The 24416-nt window shown below is 38.3% G+C and overlaps 1 protein-coding gene across 2 annotated transcripts in view; it reads right to left on the minus strand.

The window, feature by feature from the left end:
* Positions 1–24416, minus strand: part of LOC109032120 (NADH-cytochrome b5 reductase 3) — a 27787-nt gene continuing 3371 nt past the window's right edge. For both annotated transcript variants that reach the window (XM_019044087.2, XM_019044086.2), the window contains exons 4-7: positions 8475–8593; positions 7119–7323; positions 5976–6170; positions 1–1555 (exon numbers count right to left, since the gene is read on the minus strand). In XM_019044087.2, coding sequence (XP_018899632.1) covers positions 1383–1555; positions 5976–6170; positions 7119–7323; positions 8475–8593 — 692 coding nt within the window. In that variant the 3' untranslated portion in view covers positions 1–1382. The remainder of the gene's footprint in view (positions 1556–5975; positions 6171–7118; positions 7324–8474; positions 8594–24416) is intronic.

Consider the following 24416-nt stretch of genomic DNA (forward strand, 5'->3'; position numbering starts at 1 on the left):
TAATTGATTTACTTCTTTATTTAATGAAATACTGTCACATAATCCAATCACTACGTGATGGTTAGCCTTGGCATTTAGGTTTTGATGGTACAAAATTAACAGAACATAATCTTCATCGAAAAAATTAACAGAACATAATCTTCAGAAGAAGGGGGGATTCAACTTGAGCCATTCATCAAAGTAGTACGGTGTTAAAGGATTTTTCAATGATCCTTGTGATACTGATCCTGGAAAGATCGATGATTTTTTTAATTCAAATACGACTGAAAGTCTATACGGTTTGTGAGAGAAATATTTCTGCCTTTGGAAAAGAATAGAACACTAGAAAGAAATAAGCTGTAATAATAATTTTGCTCAAAGCAAGAAATTTTTTTATTGTTTAGAGGGTAAGTAGCACTGAATCTAACAATGACTTTCATAAAAACAATTATAAAGGTAGGAGAAGTTTTAATAAATTTACTTCTTGTGAAATGTTGAATTTGTAGTACAGCAGAAAAGTAATGTAAATTAACTCCCCCCCCCCTCCCTTGGTTTACCTCCTTTAGGCACTCCACACCCTCAGAGGGCCGCTTCTTAGCAAGAGAAAGAACATGGGCTATAAGTTGAAAATTTAATGGCATTATTCTCAAGAAGAGAACCTGTAAAAACCCAGAAAATTATAGAAATACATCCAGTATGTCTACAGATACAGCTTTGATGAAAAATAATAATTCAGAACATCAAAGAGGGTAAAGCGATGAAAGCCAGGCTTACTTTAATACAATTTTTTGGTTTGCAACAAAAGAGACATTATTTTCAATATACTTGCAACCGAGAGGGTGAGAAATACTAGTTGCCACTTAAATAAATACTGGTTTAATCGAGACTGTTTCTTAACAGACATGACATTTCAATACCTCACTAATTAAAGGAGATAAAACATTTACAAATTTAACTACAAATTGAATTTGTATGCGACCGATGTAAAAAGTAAAAAAAAAAATGTAACCTAGGTTAAACTAGAGATAAAATAAAAAAAAAGTTAATAGATGATTTTTTAAAAAGAGGAACCATTCATAAAAAAAGGCAAACAAAAAAGAGACTTGCAAAAACAAGAGATCAAAAACTTTGCAAGCTTTCACCAGGACTTAATCTTATTTCTATGAAGAAATTTTTTTTAAAATCTTGCCTGCAATCTGAAGAATTTGATTAAGAGAAAGGGCAAGAAATGCTGAGAAGCATGCTAAAAATAAAAAATTCTAAATTTGTTTCCTAAAATTCCGCTCTTCTAGACAGAAGGAAAAAAAACTCTCTTACAAATTAACTGTTTTTAAATTCTTTTTCAAAAGTTAAGTAAATGCAAGTCAAAGACAGAAGAAAAATAAAAATGTACTCTAGCTTATCTAGTATACAAAGCGTAATTTTGGATCATATCCTAATTTGTCAAGATTTGGACTGCAGGCAAAATTCACCATTGGCGGAGGTCCGCACATTAGAACTAGATTATTTGATGCTGGAGGGAACAGATGACTGGCTATCATTTCTGCAGATACGAATCCTACACTGTACTTCCACCCTGGAACAGAACAAACATTTAATTACAGTGATGATGAAGATCAACTTCTGAAAAGTTTAGAGACACACAAGCTTTTTCTGATGCATGTGCCATTGTGTCATGGACAAATCCGAACATGCATACAGATCCTGACCTATCATGACTGATATAGACCTCCCCGAGCAGATTTTGATTTTTTCTGCCTTGCCTGATTTGATAGATCCTTGCCCATCAAAACTGGAGGTGTTAAGACTACGAGTCTGCAGCAACATATCAATGTAGCCCGGATCCTGATCCACGTACTGATGAATTAAAACTTTCACCCCTGAGCTTGATTTTGTAATACTGAGCCTTGAATCCAAGCAATAGTCCAGGCAATAAAGGATGTTACCTTGCAAAATTTAGGTGAAATCAGGTTATGATTGATTCCTATGTAATTTTTTACGCTGAATCCGAATTTTTGGTTTCCCAACAAATTTTCCTTGTGCTAACTCCGGAAAATCGGAAAAACCGCGAAAAATCACGTTTTTCCGCGGTTTTCCCGAGATATCTCTTTTCCAGTGCGATATATCGAGAAATTAGTTATTTCCAAAAATAAAGCTGATGAAATTTCCTATAAAAATGATCTGAACGTTTTTTTCATACGGCCATTAGGGAGAGTGCTGGAGCTGTGGAAAGCTCTAAAAACTCGTAAAATCGCGATTTTCCACGGTTTTTTCGCCACTTGTGTGAAATAAATTTGTTCTTTCGCAAAATTTCAAGATAGTCTTACCTTAAAAATTAATGCTGCTTACTTTGAAGACAAAAATGATGACAATTTTTTCTTTTCAGGTCCAGTGGGAGCGGTTTTAAAGCCGCGAAAGGCCGTGAAAAGCTCGAAAATCGCGATTTTCCGGCATATTTTCGTAACAAATCCGTTCTTGTACAAAAAACTCATTTAAAGTGACTTCAAAATTCAATCTTATAAAATTGTCATCATACATACGTAGAATTTGCTCCCTTGGCGCACCCTGGTGCTCTGCGACATCCAAACGCCAGGTAGGCTCATCTACGTAAGGATAAGTAGACAACGAACGACGTAATAAAATAGTGCAATTTTCAACATACTTAAATGATGTTGAAAGTTCCTTATATATCTAAAGAAATAATGTATATGGATTTGTCGAAAGTGTAAATAATGCAAAAAGTTGACATTTGAAGAATGTATTGATACAATTTTTCAATTATGCGAAAACAACTATAATAGTATCGTAATAATTTTATAATAACTATGATAGTAAATATGTTCCATGTCAAGCAGTATAATTCAGATGCATGCTCAGGTACTCTGCTGAGTGAATGTCCTGAGGATCTGAAAGCATAATGAAAAGCACGGGTATAATGGCATACCCTAACATATTTTCTATCGGTGAAAGAGCTACTAAGTTATAAAGTTGGGTCATGGTTTAAAATGGCAAGAGGAACGTAATTGTTGAATTGTTATAGGTGTTATCGGTGTTTTTTTCTTTCTTTTCTGCTATCTGAGAATGTTAATTTGTGTCTACTATAATATAAATTTTCTCTTCTTAATCAAATCATCGAAAAACTATTGTAAAATTGATGGGAAAATTCTCACCTGCGTTGTCATCACTGCCATCTTTGCAGTATTTTACGATTTCTGCATGAAATCGTCTAAATCGGAGAAAAGGAACTTCTGGTTTGATGGATTTATCTGAATTTGAATTGCTCGTTTGAGCTTTTGCAACATCGTATACTAGAATAAGAGAGACGTATGCCTAGGAAAATCTTTTGGTATTAATCTGAGAGGAGAACAATGATAAATGCAACCTGCATTCAATACGGTTCGCAGATTCAATGGCAATTTTTCGCTTCCTTGGCATTTCAGGATCTTTTTTTTTTGTTGTCAATGAGTATGTATCCATTGATTGTTGGTTCATAATGACGCTGCAATTATTTGGAAATAATGTGACACTTGCGCAATTAATAGAGTGGTGTCATGATTGCTGAAATCAAGGATATTAATGTGATCTGCCGTAAGGCTAAAATTCTACATCTATAGTACAAGCCTCCCAAAATTATGAGTAGTTCACGGGCGCGTGCCGTGATTACTCTCATTCTCGTTTTCTCAATTACCTAGAGTCGCCTCATTTACATCACTGATAAAACCGAAGTGAAAGAAACCGTGATTTGAATTTCCGCGGTATATGAAGTGAATGAGTACAATTTTTTCAGCATCACTGGCCATGTCTATCAATTCAAATAAAAATAAAAAATTGAGTGAAAATAATACCTGCAAACGTCTCCGAACTTCTTTCATCTCTTCGGTCGTCCGCTGTTCTTTCTGTGACCGATTAAGGAGCATATTTCATAAATCATCAGGATCATCTACGATAAGTTACGCGGATAAGTCCTCAATGGGTGCAGTCTCACATGTACCATTGAAATTTCGACACATAATTGTGCAATTGAATCCTCCGATAACATCATCACATTGAATTTTAAATTTTGAGGTATATTTTTAGCCCCATATTTTTACACAAGATGATTAATTTGCGGCTTAAAAGTGGAAAATCACAATTTTTCGCATTTTTTGAGCTACCCACAATCCTCTATGCGGCACTTTTTGACCCATGCTAAAAGCTTTTCACGTCATAATATGTGTGGACAATTTTATAAGATTAAATCTTAAAGTCTCCATTAGCTGAGTTTTTGGCAAAAGAACGGATGTGTAACGAAAATATGCCGGAAATCTAGGAAAATCATTCCAGAAATTGTAGTAGTATACATTCTTTAAATGACAACTTTTTGCATTATTTACACTTTCGACAAATCCATATCCATTGTTTCTTTAGATATACAAGGAACTTTCAACATCATTTAAGTATGTTGAAAATTGCACTATTTTATTACGTCGTTCGTTGTCTACTTATCCTTACGTAGATAAGCCCACCTGGTGTTTGGATGTCGCAGAGCACCAGGGTGCGCCAAGGGAGCAAATTCTACGTATGTATGATGACAATTTTATAAGATTGAATTTTGAAGTCACTTTAAATGAGTGTTTTGTACAAGAACGGATTTGTTACGAAAATATGCCGAAAAATCGCGATTTTCGAGCTTTTCATGGCCTTTCGCGGCTTTAAAACCGCTCCCACTGGACCTGAAAAGAAAAAATTGTCATCATTTTTGTCTTCAAAGTAAGCAGCATTAATTTTTAAGGTAAGACTATCTTGAAATTTTGCGAAAGAACAAATTTATTTCACACAAGTGGCGAAAAACCGTGGAAAATCGCGATTTTACGAGTTTTTAGAGCTTTCCACAGCTCCAGCACTCTCCCTAATGGCCGTATGAAAAAAACGTTCGGATCATTTTTATAGGAAATTTCATCAGCTTTATTTTTGGAAATAACTAATTTCTCGATATATCGCACTGGAAAAGAGATATCTCGGGAAAACCGCGGAAAAACGTGATTTTTCGCGGTTTTTCCGATTTTCCGGAGTTAGCACAAGGAAAATTTGTTGGGAAACCAAAAATTCGGATTCAGCGTAAAAAATTACATAGGAATCAATCATAACCTGATTTCACCTAAATTTTGCAAGGTAAACCCCTATTCTATCCTCTATTGCCTGGGCTACAAATAGGGTTTGCAATGAGAAAACCCCCGTCACATTGGCTGTATGAGAAAAGGAAGGGGAAATCCCTTGGTCAAAGGGAAAATGTTTTACTCAACATTGGTCAGTTCAAATGTACCGCGTTACACAGAAAGGAACCAAGCCACATCAGCTATTGCCAAATTTAATCGGCTAATTAAATTTTTTACATGAAAATAGTTGTGCGGATTTTCGTGCAAATTTTAGTGAATTTCCTCCATAGTACGAAGCAAATTCCTTAGCATTTTCAAAAGGATCCGCACAAACGTTTTCTCGTAAAAAATTAAATTGCCCAGTTAAAATTGGCAATAGCTGATGTGGCTTGGTTCCTTTCTGTTAAACGCGGTCCAAATATCTATACATCAATTCATTGAAAGAATTTGCATACTTTTGTTTTGACGGATAATTTAAAAATAACTGTTTGCACAATATTCTCAGGTTGAATAAGTGACAGAAAAATTGTTCATCTCTTCTATGATTTGAAATAACAAACATTTACGACAGTAATATAAGTTAATCTCTTCTCAGAATGTGAAAAGCTTTTCTGCAATATTGTTTTTAGTTGATGTATCATTGCATGACTGCAGCACTTGTTGATCTACTGTACAAGAGGCAGGTTGAAGCAAAACGTACTTACTATCAGCTCAGAGCTGAGATTATTTGGCAATTTTGAAGCTGGCTCGATACACCTAGGAAAAAAGCCTGAGTGTCAAAGTTAAAAGGTTTAGAGAGTAAAGGGAGAATTTATGACAGAAAATGAATACATGACTGCGAGCAGAAAAAAAAATGTTCACCTTCAGATGGTCTGTCTACTGTGTACCATACTTTGAAAACGTCTGGATGTTCTTCTGCAACCTTTTCCAATTCATCCCTCAACAGAATATCATTTTCTGACTGATTTGCAAACAAGAGTGCAAGTTTTGTTTTATCTTCTGGATCTTTCAGAACATGTTTGACAAGCTGATACATAGGTGTAATTCCAGTCCCACCTAAAAACAAAGAAAAGAAAAAAGATATACATTAAAGAATGTCTCTCCTGAAACCTAGATTTTTTTTTTTTTAAAGAAATCCATGGTCTCCAATTGAAATTTCCCTGCCATATTGTTTCACAGGTTTGTGACAAGAGTTGGGGGTGAAGGAAAAATAAGTTCGAATTCCTATGACTATTACAGACTAAATACACAAGATACTAGACTTTTGAACAGAGTTGAAGGAACAAAAACAACAAGATATCTAAAAGATTGGATATGTTTTTTATTCGAAGGGGATATCGAAGGTGAAACTACCAGACCATGTATCTCGATTTACGATGTTGCAGGCTTCCTGGCCTACTTTATTTTTTAAATGGACTTTTAAACTACTTAACGTCAATTTTATAAACTTTCATGATTCTTCTTCTCTGTGCGAAGAAGAATCTATGAAAACTCCAAGGAATGATATTGATTTGTTCTCCTTTAAGCATAGATTGGGAGCGGAGATATTCAAATGCTGCAAACAGCATACGTCGTCTGGTGCTTCCACCACCGGTATGTGCAGCAAAAATTTATGAATTGATAAACTTTTTCAAGGATAGAATTCATTGTTTTTCAGAGGTGCTATAGCAAGGGTTGGTGCCTGGGTGCAAAGCTCCTGTGAAGGGGGAGATATTAAAGTGTGGCTTTGGTAGGTATACACGACGCAATGTGCCGCACTGCCTCATTTTTTTCAAAAGAACATTTTGGTGGTAACGGAACCATGTCAGTTATGATGGATATACTGCATCTGCTGGAGCTACTTACTTACCATCTTTGTCATGGATATTCAATGGAATTTTTCTGGTGAACAAACGCACACAGTACATCATGAGAAAGAGGGAACATGGACAACGGCCAATTTTTTATTCAGCCTACGATTTGGCTTATCAGACCATAGATTAAAACCATTTGACAGTTACTCACCAGAAATCATAGAGACTTGATCCACTTTAACTATAACCGGAGGTTCTTTACGATTGACAATAATCTGAAACTGGCCTCTGCCTAGATAGATAAGTCTACCGGATGGACCTCTGACATCGATTGAGTCGCCAATTTTCATACCCTCCAAATACTGACTCATTTTACCTCCATCAGGGAATTTTGGGTGGACTCCTTTGAAATAGACCTGAAAATTAGAAAACACTAAATGTAAGACAATTTTAAGTAAACTGACACTCAAAAAGGGGTACCACATAGGACTGACTACATATCATGAATATAATTAAAGAATATATGTATATTGGTTTACTTTCTATTGTTAGACACAGTGCTGCAAATAATGCTTGCTTGAGAGAGCCTGCATAGCATCCAAAATTAGAGTACATTGCACGGTTAATTACTTCAATCCTTTTATTTTCTGAATTTTGAACTTGTGTGCCTTTTCTGAAATCAACATTTCCTCGGAAAGTGATGCACTGGGAACAGGATCAGGTCCTGGGAAAGTTCTCATGCAGTCCGGCACGAGTGTCTAGGTTTGAATACCAATCACATTTAAGGCGTTTTCCATTATGTAGAGTGCATTGGCAACAGAAGCCAGAACTTGTAAAGGAATGATCAGGGTGTATACTAGAACAGGCTGGAAAAAATCAGTACTTTTTCAGTAAATTCCCAAGAAATTCAATACCTCCTCTACGGAAAAATTCAGTACTTTTTCAGTACCTCTATTGGACAAGATTCGACAAATTTCAAAAATTTGAATATTTCGCTCAAATTGCAATAATACGACAAAAAAATGAAAAAAATTCCGAACCTTCTTGCAGAATTTCCGCACTTTTTCAGTACTTTCAGACTGCCCTTAAAAAATCAGTACAATTTCCGGACTTGGATACACTCTGGATAAACGAGGGTTCCCTGGGTCCATTTCACCCCCCCCCCCCACTTCCACAAAAAAATATGAAAAATATGCCATCGTTTTGTAAGTCCAAAACATTTTTTTTTGTAAGTAAGTCACTCCAAAAGGTCTATATGGAAAACTTTATTTGGGGGGGGGGGGGGGGGGCTGGAGAGATGGTATGGGGTTCCCTCTCAGAATATGACGAGTGCGTGGCAAGAAATAGAAACAGAAATCTGATCTATCAGTAGCTCATATTCTACAATCCAATGCTTCTCCCCTAGCAGTCAAATTTTTTTTAAAAAAATTAAGATCCTTCGGTTGAATTCTCAAGCTACTCTCCTCTTGCAGTCCCGGCTACAATCAGCACGACCTAAAGGCAATTAAGACTTTCAAACCTCGATCTTGGACTTAGAAAATTTAGGGATACGATCTCATATGATTACCTTGATGACGAGTTCCATGTATCCGACATCATCATCGCTTGAGACGGGCGTGTATGATCTGGCCACCAGATTTCCATTGATCTGAGCGGAGAGGGATAAGTGCTGTCCGATTGGAAGTCCTGAAAAATTAAAATTCATTTTAGGTCTCTCTAAATGAGCGACTGAAAGCATTGGTACTTCTAAGACACAGTAGCAGCTACCAGGGGATCGTCGTCTTCCTATACTACTTTATTTTTCGCACCCTCCTCCGAGACTTAGTGTGTGTGTCAATTTTAAGCGGTTTACACTTTTTCCCCGACAAAAGGATCAATAATTTCAGTTTAAACGTTATAAAGTCAGGTTACTTTTTTCCTTGCAACACGATGTCAACAGTGATAAAAAATACAATTTTTCAGTACTCACTTACGCTGATATTTTTACTCCATATGAGACACGTTTCGGAGCTTCGGAAATTCGGAAATTCCATCCTCAGTCGGCAGCGAACTCAGGGCAGCGATTGAGGATGAAACTTTAAGTTCCGAAACGCGTCTCATATAAGTAAAAATATCACCGCAAGGGGATACCACGACATTTTATTTTTTATGACATTTGACTTGTGGCGTCTCCCCACGTAGTTTCTATACGATGTTCACATTCAATCAATATTGCTACCTTAAACGAAAGTCGACGCATCATAAGTCTACCCTCTTATAGAGTGAGATAGATCACCTGACGCCTTGAGTCGTGCATTTGCTTTCAATGATAAAAAGCAGAGGGCACATCTTGTGTTGCGACAACTTTCAAAGGCGTGAACTCTGGATTTATCAGTTTTACATTGTGTGTTATATTAAACATAATCACACATCAGAACAATTAGCTTCAGGCGCGCAAAACGTGCACAATCCGTGGATACGAAGATCGCGAGTCCACTATGGCAGTGCTTGGAGTATACCTTCGAGTTTGCAGGCGCTCCAAGCGTTGCGCGCAACCATTTCGAGCGATCAGTGTCTTTGAATCACGCCGAAATACTGCGACCAAGGGAGCCCTGAGTTTGACCTCGAGCAGGGTTGGACTTCTCATGTTATTTACTGAAAATCATTCTAGGGGTGTCAAGTCAAGGGGGTAGACAATATTTCTACTGGTTTGGACTGACGATGTTCAAAGCATATATTTGAAGATAAAATTCGGAAAACGAGTATCTCGATTGCGAAAGTTGGCAAAACTGTTTTGCCTCCATTTAATTGTATGTAAAACAATCGATTCTTGATGAGGCAGCTTGTTTCACCTAAAATCGATATTTTTAACGGGCTTAAATGGAAGAAAAACGGTGGCAAACTTTCAAGAATCAACCCTGATTGCTACGACTCAAAATCTCAATTGTTTTCTACTGCTTTGTTGCAATATAAAGATAAAACTCTACACATTAAATTTCTCTAATGAAAGTGATCAGTTGGTAATCGCCTACACACGGGTGGTATCACTTTTTGTTGTTTGGTTTGAGTTGATGTCAGAGAAAAAATACTCTAGTCCCTATACACACTGATGTTGACTGATATCAACTGCTTTTGAACGATGATAATCTACTCAATATTACTGAACAGGAAGACAGGGATGCTAATTTTTCTCGACTGCGCGGTGACGACCAAATTGTGGACATACCCGAAAAATTGTGAAGGCTGGGGGTTTTTCTTTATTTTTTCTTTTTTTGACGATTTTTTATTTTATTCATTTATTTATTTTTTTAGGGGTTTCAGGTTAAATCAGCGCGCTGTGTTGGCTTGCTTTTCGCGAAAACCATGCGCACCCTAAAGCTTAAGCAAACATTTTGATCAGCGCGTTGCAAAAATTGCGGAGGTCTCCTGGAAAATTTAAACAATATGCGCCCCTGGGGACAGAGTTTGGCGATTACATGGGATTACAGAATAGGAAAAAGTAGGTTTGAGGGCTTTTTTTCCTTCCATAGATCCTAAATGTAGAGGCGTTCTTCAGGCGTTTAAAAAACTAAATCCTTTCACAGGGTATTTACTTATTACGGGCCAACGATTATTTTTGGCGGGACAAAATATACCCTTGGCTGAACTCGAAAATATCCTAAATTTTTTCGAGAAGTTCACTTAATTTTCTATCGCTGAACGATGCATAGGTGACGTCATGTACTGGTCACTGACTTCTGAAATTATTTTTCGCCTCGATAAGTGCACCTTCTCAGATGGCGTGTTTAAATATTAAAGTAGCGATATTAATTCAGATAACCGCCAAGGCCACGGAATCAGAGAGCGCTACGTGACAATGCAGAGCAGTTTATAACTTTAAGCATTTCCAGTTTCAGAGAAAAAATTTTAATTTCTGTCCATTGACACAGTGACGCAATAAACCAGTCGCGGTTCTCACAATCAGTGAGACGCAGTGGTAAGCGAACGATTTAAACGGCGTGGTGAGGAGCATAAAAGGCTCTTTCATGCATTGCAAGCAGTGGCGATTTTATAAGTTGGCAATACTGTTTTTTGTCCATTTAAATCCATTAAAAATATCGATCTCAAGAATCGATTGTTTTACATATATTTAAATGGAGGAAAACGGTGTTTCCAACTTTCTAGAATCGCCACTGATTGCAAGAGAGATTTACCGTACTGCGGACTGATTATTGAAATTGATGGACAAAGCTATAGACAAAGAAGACATAGGGAGTATGGAGCGATCCTATTGGTTGAAATGAGTGGTTCCTATGGACAAAGGGAGAAAATGATAGACTAACTGTCGGTTCTCTCGTGGGTTGCCGTTAGTTAGTCTATTACCTACCTCCTTTGTCCATTGCAACCACCCGCTTCCACCAATAGGATCTCTCCATATCCCTTTTGTCTCCTTTGTCTATCAATTTCCATAATCGGCTCGCTGAGGAAAAGCGCAGTCAGTAAATGGGGAAGCGACTTTTTGAGAAACTCACTAATTTTCGATTTTTCAGGCCATAGGGTCCTGTGACATTTATCAATTTTACACCAGTCCTGATCAAAAATATAAGAACGCAACTTGGCACAGTCAAGCTTTAAGCTTTTCAACTCTGATACTCAGGACATTGGCTGACAAAGGGTGAAAACTATTCCAGGCTTACTTTTCCATAATTTCCCTCACCTACAAAGAAAAAAGGGGAAAAAGTACTTGCCCACAAAAAAAGAAAGAAATAGACCGGAAAAAATTACGGTGTTTGCCAAAACCTGCGGTACAAAGTTACTATCCTCAAATGTAAAAATTACCGATAGTAAAATTATACTTCAGAATGCTACATAGGATGTCTACTAAAACAGGCTGGTCAAAAATAAGTACTTTTACAGTACTTTTTCGTTTACATTCTCAAGAAATTCAGTGCCTCCTCCAACAGAAACTGTCCGTACTTTTTCAGTACCTCCATTTGACGAAATTAGAAAAATTTAAAAAATGTGAAATTCCGACAAAAATGACAAAATTTTTTAAAAAATCCGGACCTTTTTGCGGAATTTCTGCTCTTTTTCAGTTTTTCCGGGCCGCCCTTAAAAAATCAGTGTTATCTCCGGACTTTCCGGAAATTCCGGACTTGTAAACACCCTGTACATACGGTTTACTGATCATTATACAACGCAGACCTAAATATTCCTATCGTTGTGGGCACGTTTTAAATGCACAGTTTTCATCTGTAATAAAAAGGTTACGAGTGAGAGTGACAGGGCATTTCCCTTCCTTCCTCCCTCCCTCTTTTCGCTAGCATTTCATCGGGGGTCGAGCTTCAAAGTCAAAGCTCCGCTGCTTTCGGTCGAGAGGCGAGAGAAAAGTTTATTCTAATGTCGGAAAAATTATCATCAGTTGCAAGGAGTAGCGCTTTCAATTATTGCTTATCAGTGGCGTGGCGTGAGTGATCGCTTAACGATATTTCTCCATTTGAAGCTGTCGTAAAGAATCGATCATCAAAGTGTTCGCTGCGAACGCCTCGATAATCGATCCTTTTCCATAGTTTTAAATGGCAGATCAATCGATATATAGAAAAACACGCCACTGTTGCTTATCTGTTACGTTTAATTTAATTCAGATATTCAAATCCGACGAGAGCTCTGCCGTGCTGAGTAAGAACGCCGTACAAGCCAACAGGCGTTGCCAAATTTGATTCGAAAAATCACAAATTTTCAGGAAAATATGTGAATATTCCTCTTCCGATTTTTCAGAGGATTTCGTTCATGATTTGATCTGAAAAGTTAGAAATTTTCACGGACAAATATTTGTAACTTTCTTTAAAACTAAAGATTTTCTGAGAGGAAATGTGGCAACATTCGAATGCTAAAACGGCGTTTTTACTCAGCACGGCGGAGCTTCCTACTGAAAACGTGACCGAAATCAAGTTCCAAGTTCACACGGTTTAACACTTTCATTGATGACATTCAGCCGTTCACACAGCTCAAAATCTTCGAATCCCCTGATATTTATCATTCCTATCGACCGTCAGAGACCGGTGTTATCCGCGCCAATTAGGAGTGCAAAAAGGTGATTTTTGCTCGTCGATAGCTCGACTGATTTTGATGACTCAACAACGCATCACTCAGAAGTCTTGAACGTTTCTAATCTAAAATTGGTGCAAAAAAAATTCGTCATAATTTATTGGTGAACAATTTTTTCGGATGGAGGAGGGGGCTTCGAAAGGAAAAATTTCTGAAAATCGTGAAAAACGATCCTCTGAAGGTGACTTCCATTGCCTGCGCATCTAGAATGGTGATATTGCTTGTAGGCACTGCTTTGACCTCTGAGAACGTCGGTGAGGCATAAGGGGCAGGTTGCAGTTGCATATTCACGGTAAACTCCCAAGCCATGCGTCTCGTTTGGGTTGTTTCAAAATCTCCGCTTCTATATTATTCTTTTTTGTTGGAAGGATAATAATTCAACATTATTCCTTGAAGTTATCAAAGAATTTTTTTCCGCAGAGCATAGATAAACTATCGAAGTTTAAAGAATCGACGCAGAGTGGTTTTCCAATGGAGATGTTGCATGTGTGAGGAATTTGCGATTTGACTACTGATGCTTGTGTAAAAGTTCGCGATAAACACGATGGTGCCACTGGTTTTCTCTAAAATCAACTCCCAAGCTCAAAAAAAGCTCTCAAGTTGAGGCCAAAATGGAGGGGATATCCCACGCTATCCTGAGAGTCCACCTCTACATAAAAACAAACTCACCATACAAAGATAGGGAGCAAATACATTGAGAGGGCTGCCACTTTATTTGGGGACTCCAAAACTGAAAACACGGCAACCCTGCTAATGCATGGAGAGTTTGTCTTGATGTAGATGTGGACTCTCAAGATAGCGTGGGATATCCCCTCCATTTTGGCCTCAACTTGAGAGCTTTTTTTGAGCTTGGGAGTTGATTTCAGAGAAAACCAGTGGCACCATCGTGTTTCTCGCGAACTTTTACGTAAGAATCAACAGTCAAATCGCAAATTCCTCGCACATGCAACATCTTAATTAAAAAATTAAGCATGACAAGGAGTCTGCAACGTCGCAAAGCGACAGTTACACGGTTTGGAAGTTTCACCGTCCATATTCTTCCAACGGTTTTCTAACGTAGGTAAATTCGCCTGGCTCTTAAATGAAAAGCAGGAGTTTGTGGAGTTTGTGGAGTTTGTATCCCCCTCCACTGAGTTAAAAAGAAGACGAAGCAATAAAGACGATGCAATCGCTAAAATGTTACGTTGTGGTGTTAGCGCAATCTATCTCGGATTCATTGACGCAGCGTGTGAAAAAAACCCAGCGTTAGCGATTATTGTGCGAGGCATTTTTCAATCGGCGCGCAGAAGGTCGAGTCAATAGGAGAGGTCAGACAAATTTTGGCAGCTTTAAACTCTTGTAACTACGTTTATGCAAAACTTTGAAGGTCTAAAAGTGGTGGTATCATTGGTTTCCTCGTGCAATTTTCTTCAAGAAGCACCCCTTACAGTTTGCAATGTGACGAACTAAACATAAAAGTTTACAATTTTAGTGAAAAATTTCATGTGATTTCAGTTTCAGTTTCATGTGTGAAAAATTTCCAACCTTTCCGATTGACTCGATCCACTGTTCGGCGGTTTACGGAGGTATGCGCATGGACACAAGCCGCGAATGAATAGATGAGTTTGTCATTCAAAACCCGTTTAAAGCACACCTAACTGATAACCCCTTCCAAACCTTTCATATGTGATTTGAAATATTTTCAAATCGAATACAAGCAAAGTTTTAATAATGATATGTGACTTTCCGAAGGAATTGGAACCTCAGTCTAAATGCCAGTACGGCTATTTTTGTCGAGTCGGGTGGCAAAAAAACGGATTTTGAGTGTCGACGGAACGCTCAGTACTATCCACAAGAACAATTTTTTTAGTGGTCCCAAAATGTTTGCTAGACACTCTTGCGATTTGATATAAATGAATCAATTTAAAGCTTTTGGGTACAAAGGTTGCAATCACACATTGATGTTGTTCTAAATAAAATTTAAAATAAAATTATACCCACACAAATTAGACCTTTGTTTTTACCCTTCACTAAGCGAGCAAACTGGTTTCGTCAAAGTACCAAAGACTTATCTGATTTTTTTCAGGCGAGTGATTGCCGCATGAATCAGTTCATTTTCTTTAACCACTTAATGTTACGATATTTATTTCTTTATTTCGAATTGACCAAAACTTTAATCTCTCTATCTTCATGCGACGACGACGTATGAATGTAATGAGTGACATATTTAATGTCGGAGGCAGAAAAATTGAAGGATTTGCGGCTTTTATAGTAGCTAGGTCTGGATGCAACTATTCGTGCCTTTGAGATGTCTGTGTAGCATAGACGGAAAATTGAAGGCGCTCTAGATTTCTTAAGCACAACGTAAATGGCAGCGGTCATCAATTCTCAAGGGTTTTCTACGTTGCATTTACAATCGTGTTTACTATGAAATCCTCGGAGTTTGAATGAGCTGTGTTGTATCATGTACGGTTGCGTTGCTAAATGGTGCAAGTTTTCCATCAAAACCGTTTCCATAAGGCATCATCGCGGTGGTCAATTCCTTAAATTACAACCGATAACATTTCCGCAATTTGCGCTAATTTTCGACGTTGTCATCATACTATAAGATTAATCCGAATTTTGAGCATTTCATGATAAACACAATTTTAAATGCAACGTGGAAAACCCTTGAGAACTAATAAGCGCGCGCAGCCATACGTCGTGGCTAAGAAAACCAAAGCGCCTGCAATTTATTGTGTATGCAACACGGACATTACAAGAACACGAATAGTTGTATTCAGACCTAGCCATTGAAAAAGCTGCAGCGCCTTCCATTTTTTCGATTGCAATAACGAAATAAGTCAATAATTGCATTCATGCGTCGTCGTTGCACGAGACAGGGCAGTTAGTGAGATTGATCGAGTTGAAAAAAAAAATATGGAAAATAAATTTAAATACATAAATAATAAATAATATGGAGACTATTCGTGCAAAAATTTCTCGCCTGACTCCATCGGCAATTAAGCATTGAACCTTCTTATAAATCTTCTCAATAAATAAACTTGGAAATAAGTAAAAATCATATTGTGTTAATTATTTACTTTCTTCCGTGTGTGGCAGCGTTGCCTAACAGGGCAGTTTGCGAGGCCGTTATCGGTGAAAAAGAAGGGAATCACAACCTATTTTGCTCATCGCTGTTGGAAGGGTAACAAGCATTTCGGGGATTTAAAATTTTTCTGGGTTTTTAGGTATTTCGAAAATAGAAATTCCCGAATTTTCTTGGTCATTTAGCGTTTTTTGATAAAATTCTAATCACAAACAATTCTGAGAGCGAAGTATTTAGATAGTGAAAAAATGCAAAGTTTTGGCTGAAGGAAAAAATTTCCCCCGTAAAATTCCCCACCTTTTCCTGACTTTCTTGAGAGACAAAATTCCTTAACCTTTAGGCGAATCTCTTACAAGAGTAATTCAATAGTCAATCGATCGACCGATTATTCTTAAATTCGTACAATTGTCTAAAAAAAATCCCTGAAAGTCAAATCTTTCTATGGTAGCTGTGATGTTAGTGCACAAAATTTGATTCGAAAATAATTTTACGTGACTCCGAAGTATCCGAGAGATAATAAAATAGAAAAAGAAAATACAATTTTGTCGCCTTTCAATTTGCAATATTCATACCTGGCTGCCTGACGCACAGCACCACAATTTGAGGGATTTTCGAAGAAATGTCTTTTTCAAGACATTTCTTGAACATGAAGAAAAGTCTTTTTCAAGACATTTCTTCATTTTCTATCAATGATAGTCAATTGCTTGATCGACTGCCACACTGTTTCAGTTCGTAATTTAAAAAAAAAAAACACTGTTCTAAAGTTCACCTGCCAATTTTTTAACTAATTGAACGAAAACAGACTGACCAGAAATCAGGGGTTCTTCAGTACTTTTTCAGTACATTCCCAGTACTTGGGAGACTGAGTGGCTAGACGGATAAAGCGGTAGCTCATGGAATTGCATCTGAGCATCAGTTTGCCGCAGTGGCGAGGCATGAACGATCGATCATCGATACTTCCCCCATTTGAAGCTGTGGCAAAGAATCGATTATCAAGGTGTTGGTTGCGAACACCCTGTCTATCGATCCTTTTTCATAGGATCAAATGGCAGATCAATCGATAGATCGCAAAGCACGCCGAGTCACCGGTTTGCCGCCCGCGTGGGATTTTATTGAGCTTAACTACGCGCGATCGCTCAATGCAAATTACAACAATTGGAATCGAACGGATGAATGGAGCATTATGAGCCGATGTCGCTTTAAGTTCAGACCGGTGGACGGGAGGGTGAAAGATATATTAAGGCACCGGCCCGCACAATATCCTTCGAGGAAGTGCTTTCATCTGTCTACAGATAAGATCACAAAATGCAACTCACTGTTTCGACTTCATTCTTTAAAATGGACCACTAGACAAGGTACGAATTTAAGCATTCTGATACATGTTTCTTGGTCGGAATTTCACGCAGAACACGATTCGCGCAACGAAAATTACCGAAATTAACTCCTAACAAAGATATATTAACGTTTTTATTTCACATTGGTTACGAGGAATTTGAACTGTCCGCTGACAAGAAACTCGAAGCTTTACGTGAGTCAAATTGCGCACTACAACGGTTTCAACAAGCTTCTCAATCGATTAACGTTCATTTCCCACCATGTGTTATTCAAACTATAAGCAATTTGCTACATCTGAGCCAAAGCGTCAAGATTGAGGTTGCCAGATTTTTATATCGCAGAGACTACCATGATGACGTTTCACGCACGATGTGAATCACGCAGTGCATTGAATTTTCATAAGCGGGTGGTTTGAATTCACGCATCAATAATCATTAAATATCTTTGGAAGGAGTTGATTTCGGTAATTTTCGTTGTGCGCGTCGTATTTTACGTGAAATTTTAGTTAAGATTCATGTATCGGAATGCTGAAATTCGTACCTTGTCTAGTGGTCCATTCTTTCATAGTGTTTTCTGAATGAGGGCTACTTTACGGATTTGGCCCGCTTCCCTCCCTTCCTGATGAACGGTTTTGGCCTCAATTCGTTAACTTCGGACAATTTATACAAAAAAGTATAAACCCTGTTTCCAGCAAACCGCGGTAGGTATATACCTACAAGTTTACTTATACAAATTACAAATACAATTTTATTTTTCAATTGTTGTTAAATGTTATTACATTCAATGTTTAGCTCCCTTGTTGCGGTCGTGGTGTCTGTGTTGATATGCAATTTACGTAGTTGGCTTATTTGCATCTACATGAGTAATATAGTGACCTATGGAAGGACGTTCACTGCATATTTTACTAACTTTTTATGATATGAATATTTTACTAACCGCGATATACCAGAGGCACCACACTCTTATCCTAGTAAGTACTACTAGTACTGCTACTCTGATACTACTAGTGCACTCTTATATTAGTAAGTGGACCAGAGCCGACCTTATCCCTACTTTCTAAGATTCCGAAGAAATGGATATGATGCAGCTGATTCTAGAAAATGATTTCTTCTGGATTTTTTTGTTGTGTTTCTTTTTTTGTTTTATTAAGCTGCTTGCGATAAATACAGAGCGTAAAAATTGGATGCTGAGAGTAAAAAATGTAACTGCACTATTTCATAAATTCATTCCAGTTATCGTAGTTCCAGTTATGCGTCTCTAATCTTGAGAAAAAAATCAGGGTCCGCATATTATCTTTCTCTAGATTCTTATAATTTCTAAGTATTTTGCGGTTTTTTTTTTTTTTTTTTTTTTTTTTTTTTTTTTAAATTCTAGTTTCTTACACTCTCCCGCTCTCTTCTACTTCCTGGGGAAATTTTCTGAGAAATTGAAACAATGAGTGGAGGGACCGATCTACAACTAATAAGAATCAGTTGTCAATTTTAAGGTACAATTTTTTCAGGTGAGCTTTCCCGCCAAATTAAAATACCTGAATTTTCTCTGCTTCCCCGGTGGCAGAAAACCCGGCGAATCGTTAATTGTTAGTGAAAGATAAGACAGGAAGAAAACACGAAGCAATTTTATTGAGAACAGTCACTGTGTACGTGAACATTAATGAGAAAATGCGAAGGAGTCAGGTGTCAACTGGCGTTACAAAACAATGAGATGTTACGACAAATAGCGCTGAGAGGCCGGACAGACAAATTATGCTAATGACAAATGCGAGCAATGGATCACACTAATTAGAAATTATAACTCCTAGTCCTACGAACGAAATCCAGTTCCCCCGCCCCTGAAAAAAGACAAACCACACAATGAGAGACGCATTGATTCGCATATTGCGTCGTTTCCTCCACGAAAGAACTTAACTCCATTTCAGTGTTGCCAAATCTCCCCTCGTCAATTGCACATTACCCAAGAAAATCTTCGGTATAGGGTATTCCTGACTCCAAATTCCACTGATTTTCATGAAAAACTCAGACAATGGAGATGTTGCATGTGTGAGGAATTTGCGATCTGACTATGGATTCCTATGTAAAAGTTCGCGAGAAACACGATGGTGCCACTGGTTTTCTCTGAAATCAACTCCCAAGCTCAAAAAAAAGCTCTCAAGTTCAGACCAAAATGGAGGGGATATCCCACGCTATCCTGAGAGTCCACCTCTACATCGAGACAAACTCTCCATGCAAAGATAGGGAGCAAATACATTGACAGGGCTGCCACTTTATTTGGGGACTCCAAAACTGAAAACACGGCATCATTGCTAATGTATTCGCTCCCTATCTTTGCATGGAGAGTTTGTCTTGATGTAGACGTGGACTCTCAGGGTAGGGTGGAATATCCCTTCCATTTTGGCCTCAACTTGAGAGTTTTTTTTGAGCTTGGGAGTTGATTTCAGAGAAAACCAGTGGCTTCATCGTGTTTCTCGCAAACTTTTACATAAGAATCAACAGTCAAATCGCAAATTCCTCGCACATGCAACATCTCCATTATGAATAAAATTTGCACAAATACATTTTGGTAAAATTAATTAATTTTTGGAGTCAATCCGGCAACCTTGGAGTGAAGTTACGCTCCTTCGTTCGAGAGACGACGGTGCCTAGGTCTACTATTCATTCCACAATGCAACTCAGTATCAATGCGGGAAAAGCTCCGGCATTTTTTCATAGCGGTCTCAGTTTTCCTGGCGGAAGCATGAACTCGGGCGATCTTGTTGGATTCAAAATAACAAAGCCTTCGTGCGCGACCATAATTAGCGACATACATACAAAAAGCAAAGCCAATGCGATAGTGGATCTGGATACTCGAGTCAAAGAATCGCGTGTTTTGGCGATGGTTTTCCGAGTCAGCGAAAAAACAAAACAAAACAAAAAAATCCATTCAAGCGACCAGTCTCAGCGCCCAATATTACTGAATGTATCGCTCTTGAAAAGACTTATTCTACACATCAAAATTTCGCGGATGATACAGCACGTGTGTGGCACATGTATGGCACGCAGTGGCGTGGCGTGAATTACGATATATCGATTGTTATGCCATTTAAACCTACGAAAAAGAATCGATAGATAGGGTGTTCGCAGCGAACACCTTAATAATCGATTCTTTACCATAGGTTTAAATGGCATAACAATCGATATATCGCAATTCACGCCACGCCACTGATGGCACGTGTATGTAATTGAGGCATTTTTTGGTAAAAGGGCATATAAGACCTCTGGTGCTACTAAGATTGTGCTACACAGTTCTCTAGTTTTGAGTAACTTCTCCGACAGTTCTGCTATGCATTTTGCCCTGAATCTGCTCCAAGCTTTTCCCTTTTGTACAAGGAAGTAAATCGACTGCGAATGAATTTCATTTGCCGCAAACTCTATAAAAAATTTCACAATCTTACAAGCATTGCGAGCCTCGAATGCCCTTTTACCGAAAAAGTCCTCTATTATTGGCAGTAACTCCTAATCAAGATATTAACGTTTTTTGACGCATGAATTTAACCGTCCCACTCATAAAGAAACCATCATCTACTCAAGTTAGATAGCACACTAAAAGTCTCTGCGGTATACAAACAATGCAACTTAAATGTCGACGCTTCGGCTCGGCTTTTGAAGGTTGTTTCCCCTTTAAATACGACACAAGACGGAAAAGAAACACAGGTCTATGAAGAAATCTGCCTGCACCGTTGTAGTTCTCGATTTGATTCACGTAGACTTCGGTTTTTTTCTGAGCGGAAACTTCAAATATTTCATAATGAGTGCTTAATAAAAAAGTTAATATCTTAGTAAGGAGTTAATTCCAGTAATTTTCGTTGGGAGAATCGTTTTGAACTCGAAATTTTGAGGAGGGGATATACATCTGCAAAGCGCTTAAATTCTTCGTCTAGTAAGCGATCTCACCAATTCATCTGGAGAATGCACTTCTCCACAGCGTGTTTTAAAAGGCGATCCCTGGTAAAAATTGGCAGTAGAATCTGTGTTCCAAAATACCATAGACCTACGGCCGGCTGTAAGATTTCCAATAGCTTCTATAGCCGGCTACACAATTTCTTACAGCCTTTCATAGCCGATGGCGATTAAGAAACTCACAGCCAGGCGATAAAGTGTATGCTAAACGTCACTAATTACGGATGCTAGGACTTGGTGAGTTTTTGGACCACTGCTCTCTTTTTGGGCCGTAGTATCTTGATTTATTTTGCGAGGAAAGCTCCGTATTTTTGATGGATGCCTGCCATTCCTAATATATTAGAGCGCCTTCAGTTTCGTATGATACTGTGCAATACCTCTGGTGTGAAATAGTTGCTTCAAGCGCCGTGGCACGCTGCGGTGCGGCAGGCGGGCAGCCAGCGCGAAACAAGCATTGGCGCCTACAAACCTAACAGGGATACTTCACGCGTTGCGCAATAGGTGAAGTATCCCTGTTAGGTTTGTAGGCGCCAGTGCGTCGCCGCTCCGCTTTGTGTTAGGCTCCAATATTTAATCTGGCGGAGTCGGCGTTATTTAACTCATGATTTTGAAATGTGTGCACATCCTGTATGGATTATTCTCGTTTTAATTGATGAAAAAAAATATGTATTAAAGGAAAATATAATGTGTGTTTTGTAAATATTAAGGTAGTTCCGTATGAAACTTAATGATTTCCAAAGCACACGAATTTCTACACAATTTCTTGAAGCCTTTTATAATCGATGGCGAAAAAGCAACAGCCAGGCGATAAAGTGTAAAGCACGACTATAGGAACTGTAGCCCGGCTGCATAATTTTTTATCGCTTCGTATAGCCCGGCCGTATGATTTTCTCCGCATTCTACAGCCAGCTATATGATTTTCTGTGGCCTTCTTTAGCCGGCTATAAGAATTCCTATGGTATTTTGAAACGCAGCTCTTATCGCCAATTTTTACCAGGGGATACTTCTAGTAGAACTGAACTCACGGACATTCGAAAGTGAAACCACCGAAGCATGGATATTGATGTTCGAAGATTTCAGTTCATGGTAGTTTTTCTTCCCTCCGTTTTTAAAAATGTTGCTCAACATTTTTGTACTATCACCATTCAGCGTGAATGCACCCAGCAGATTTGGGTGAATCCAGCAACATCAACTTCGTTACTACAGCAGTGAACGACAGATCATCTGAACCAATTTGGAGCGCGACTGGGTGGATAAAAGCGATGGCCATGCAAGAAAGCTTTTGAACTCATTTACAGAAGTCAGCCAAAAGTAATTTCCGAATTTTTCCCTTCGAATCTCGGAAAATCAAAGCAATCGAGAGTGCGTGTAACGATGAAGTTTTTAAGCGTATTCGGAGTCCCAGAGAAAATTTTTGGAGCTTCGAAAATGCAAGGTGGGCTTCTTCAAACGAATCTCGGATAGGTAATTTAAATGCGTGACTATCGGTAAAGAATAGAGCTTTAATGAAAAAGTTTCCTGGCTTTTCTGACAACCGTCTACCATCAGTATCAAAAAGGGGCAACCGTGATTTCCAAAACTGTAAACTTTACAGTGAAATTTACAATGGAATGTACATTTTTCACTGTTATTTTAGAAAAAAAGAGCAGGAGAGGATGACACGTTTTTACGATTTTTTGACCAACATAAATTCAAAAAAAGAAGAAAAAATTGAAAAAGAGGTAGAAAAACCTTAGGGGATCGGGGATACAAACAAATTTGCCTTCTTTTAAAAAAGAGAGAGAGGGAGAAAAAAAAAAACATTTATATATCTAACTACATGGGGTGATCCATAAGGCCCCGGTGAATTTACTCAACGACGTAACGCCCGCTTAGCAAATAAGATATGAAAGCACACATTTTCTATTTTAGAACTACTGATAAAGAACCGTGGACGCTGTAAGGACTACCACACAACCGGTTGCATAAAAAACTCGGTGATATATTACGACCTTGCTGACCCGCCAATGACCTTCAAAGAGACAAATCAAAAAAGAACCTAGATTTCGGTGGAGCACGCATCGGATGTAAGAAATTTTGACGAGGGATAGTACTGCCATGCTAAGGGAAAACGCCGTATGAGCCTTCAGGCGTTGTCAAACTTCCTTCGATGAAATACGAAATTCCTGGAAAACTTGAACATATTTTTCTCTCAATTTTTCATAGAATTCCATTCACAATTTACTCTATGATATTAATTAGGCAACGTTCAAACGCTCGCGCGGCGTTCTTCCTTGTCGCGGCAATGTTTGGTTCCGTGCGTGAGCGCTCGTGCGCTCGACGATGCAACGTGTAGACATGCTGAATGTGAGCAATGGCGAGGCGTGAATGATCGATTATCGATATTTCCCCATTTGAAGTTATGGTAAAATATCGATTATTGAAGTGTTCGTTCCGAACACCCTGTTTATCGATCCTTTTCCATAGGTTTAAATGGCAGATCAATCGATATATCGCAAAGCACAAAATCTGCGGTGTAAATCAGGTGACCGAGCCGCGCAAGATTGCGCGATTGATTTTCTTCTTTTTTTGCACATATCAGCACTTGGCGTCGACAACCTTTCCTCGTAGTTTATGACGCTAAGCGGCACAGCCCGACAAGATTCGAAGAAAACACGAAATGCGGCTGCGGATACACTGCCGTACTAAGGAAGAACGTCGTATGAACATTCGAGAATTGCCAAATTTCCCTAGATAAAACGCCTATTTTTGACGGCATTCATGCTCATTTTTCTTCGAAATTTTCAGATATTTTAGATTAAATTGCGTAAAAAATTGTCTGAAAGTTTTGGGGGAGAATATTCACAATTTTCCCAGTAAATTCGGTTTTTATCGAGGGAAACTTGGCAACGTCTAAAGGCTAATACGGCGTTCTTCCTTAGCACGGCAGTACACCTGACAGTGCGGGGTCGAAAATTCACAAGAAAATTAATTTTAATTAATCAAGTACTTCGAAAAATTATTTTGACGTACTAGCCACCTAGACAATTGGATTGGTATCTTGAACTTTGTGTTATTAATAGCATCTGGCATAATATTTTGATTTTTTGTTTCATTTTTCAATTCC

This window comes from Bemisia tabaci, chromosome 7 (genome assembly GCF_918797505.1).
Source record: "Bemisia tabaci chromosome 7, PGI_BMITA_v3".
Taxonomy (NCBI): Eukaryota; Metazoa; Arthropoda; class Insecta; order Hemiptera; family Aleyrodidae; genus Bemisia; species Bemisia tabaci.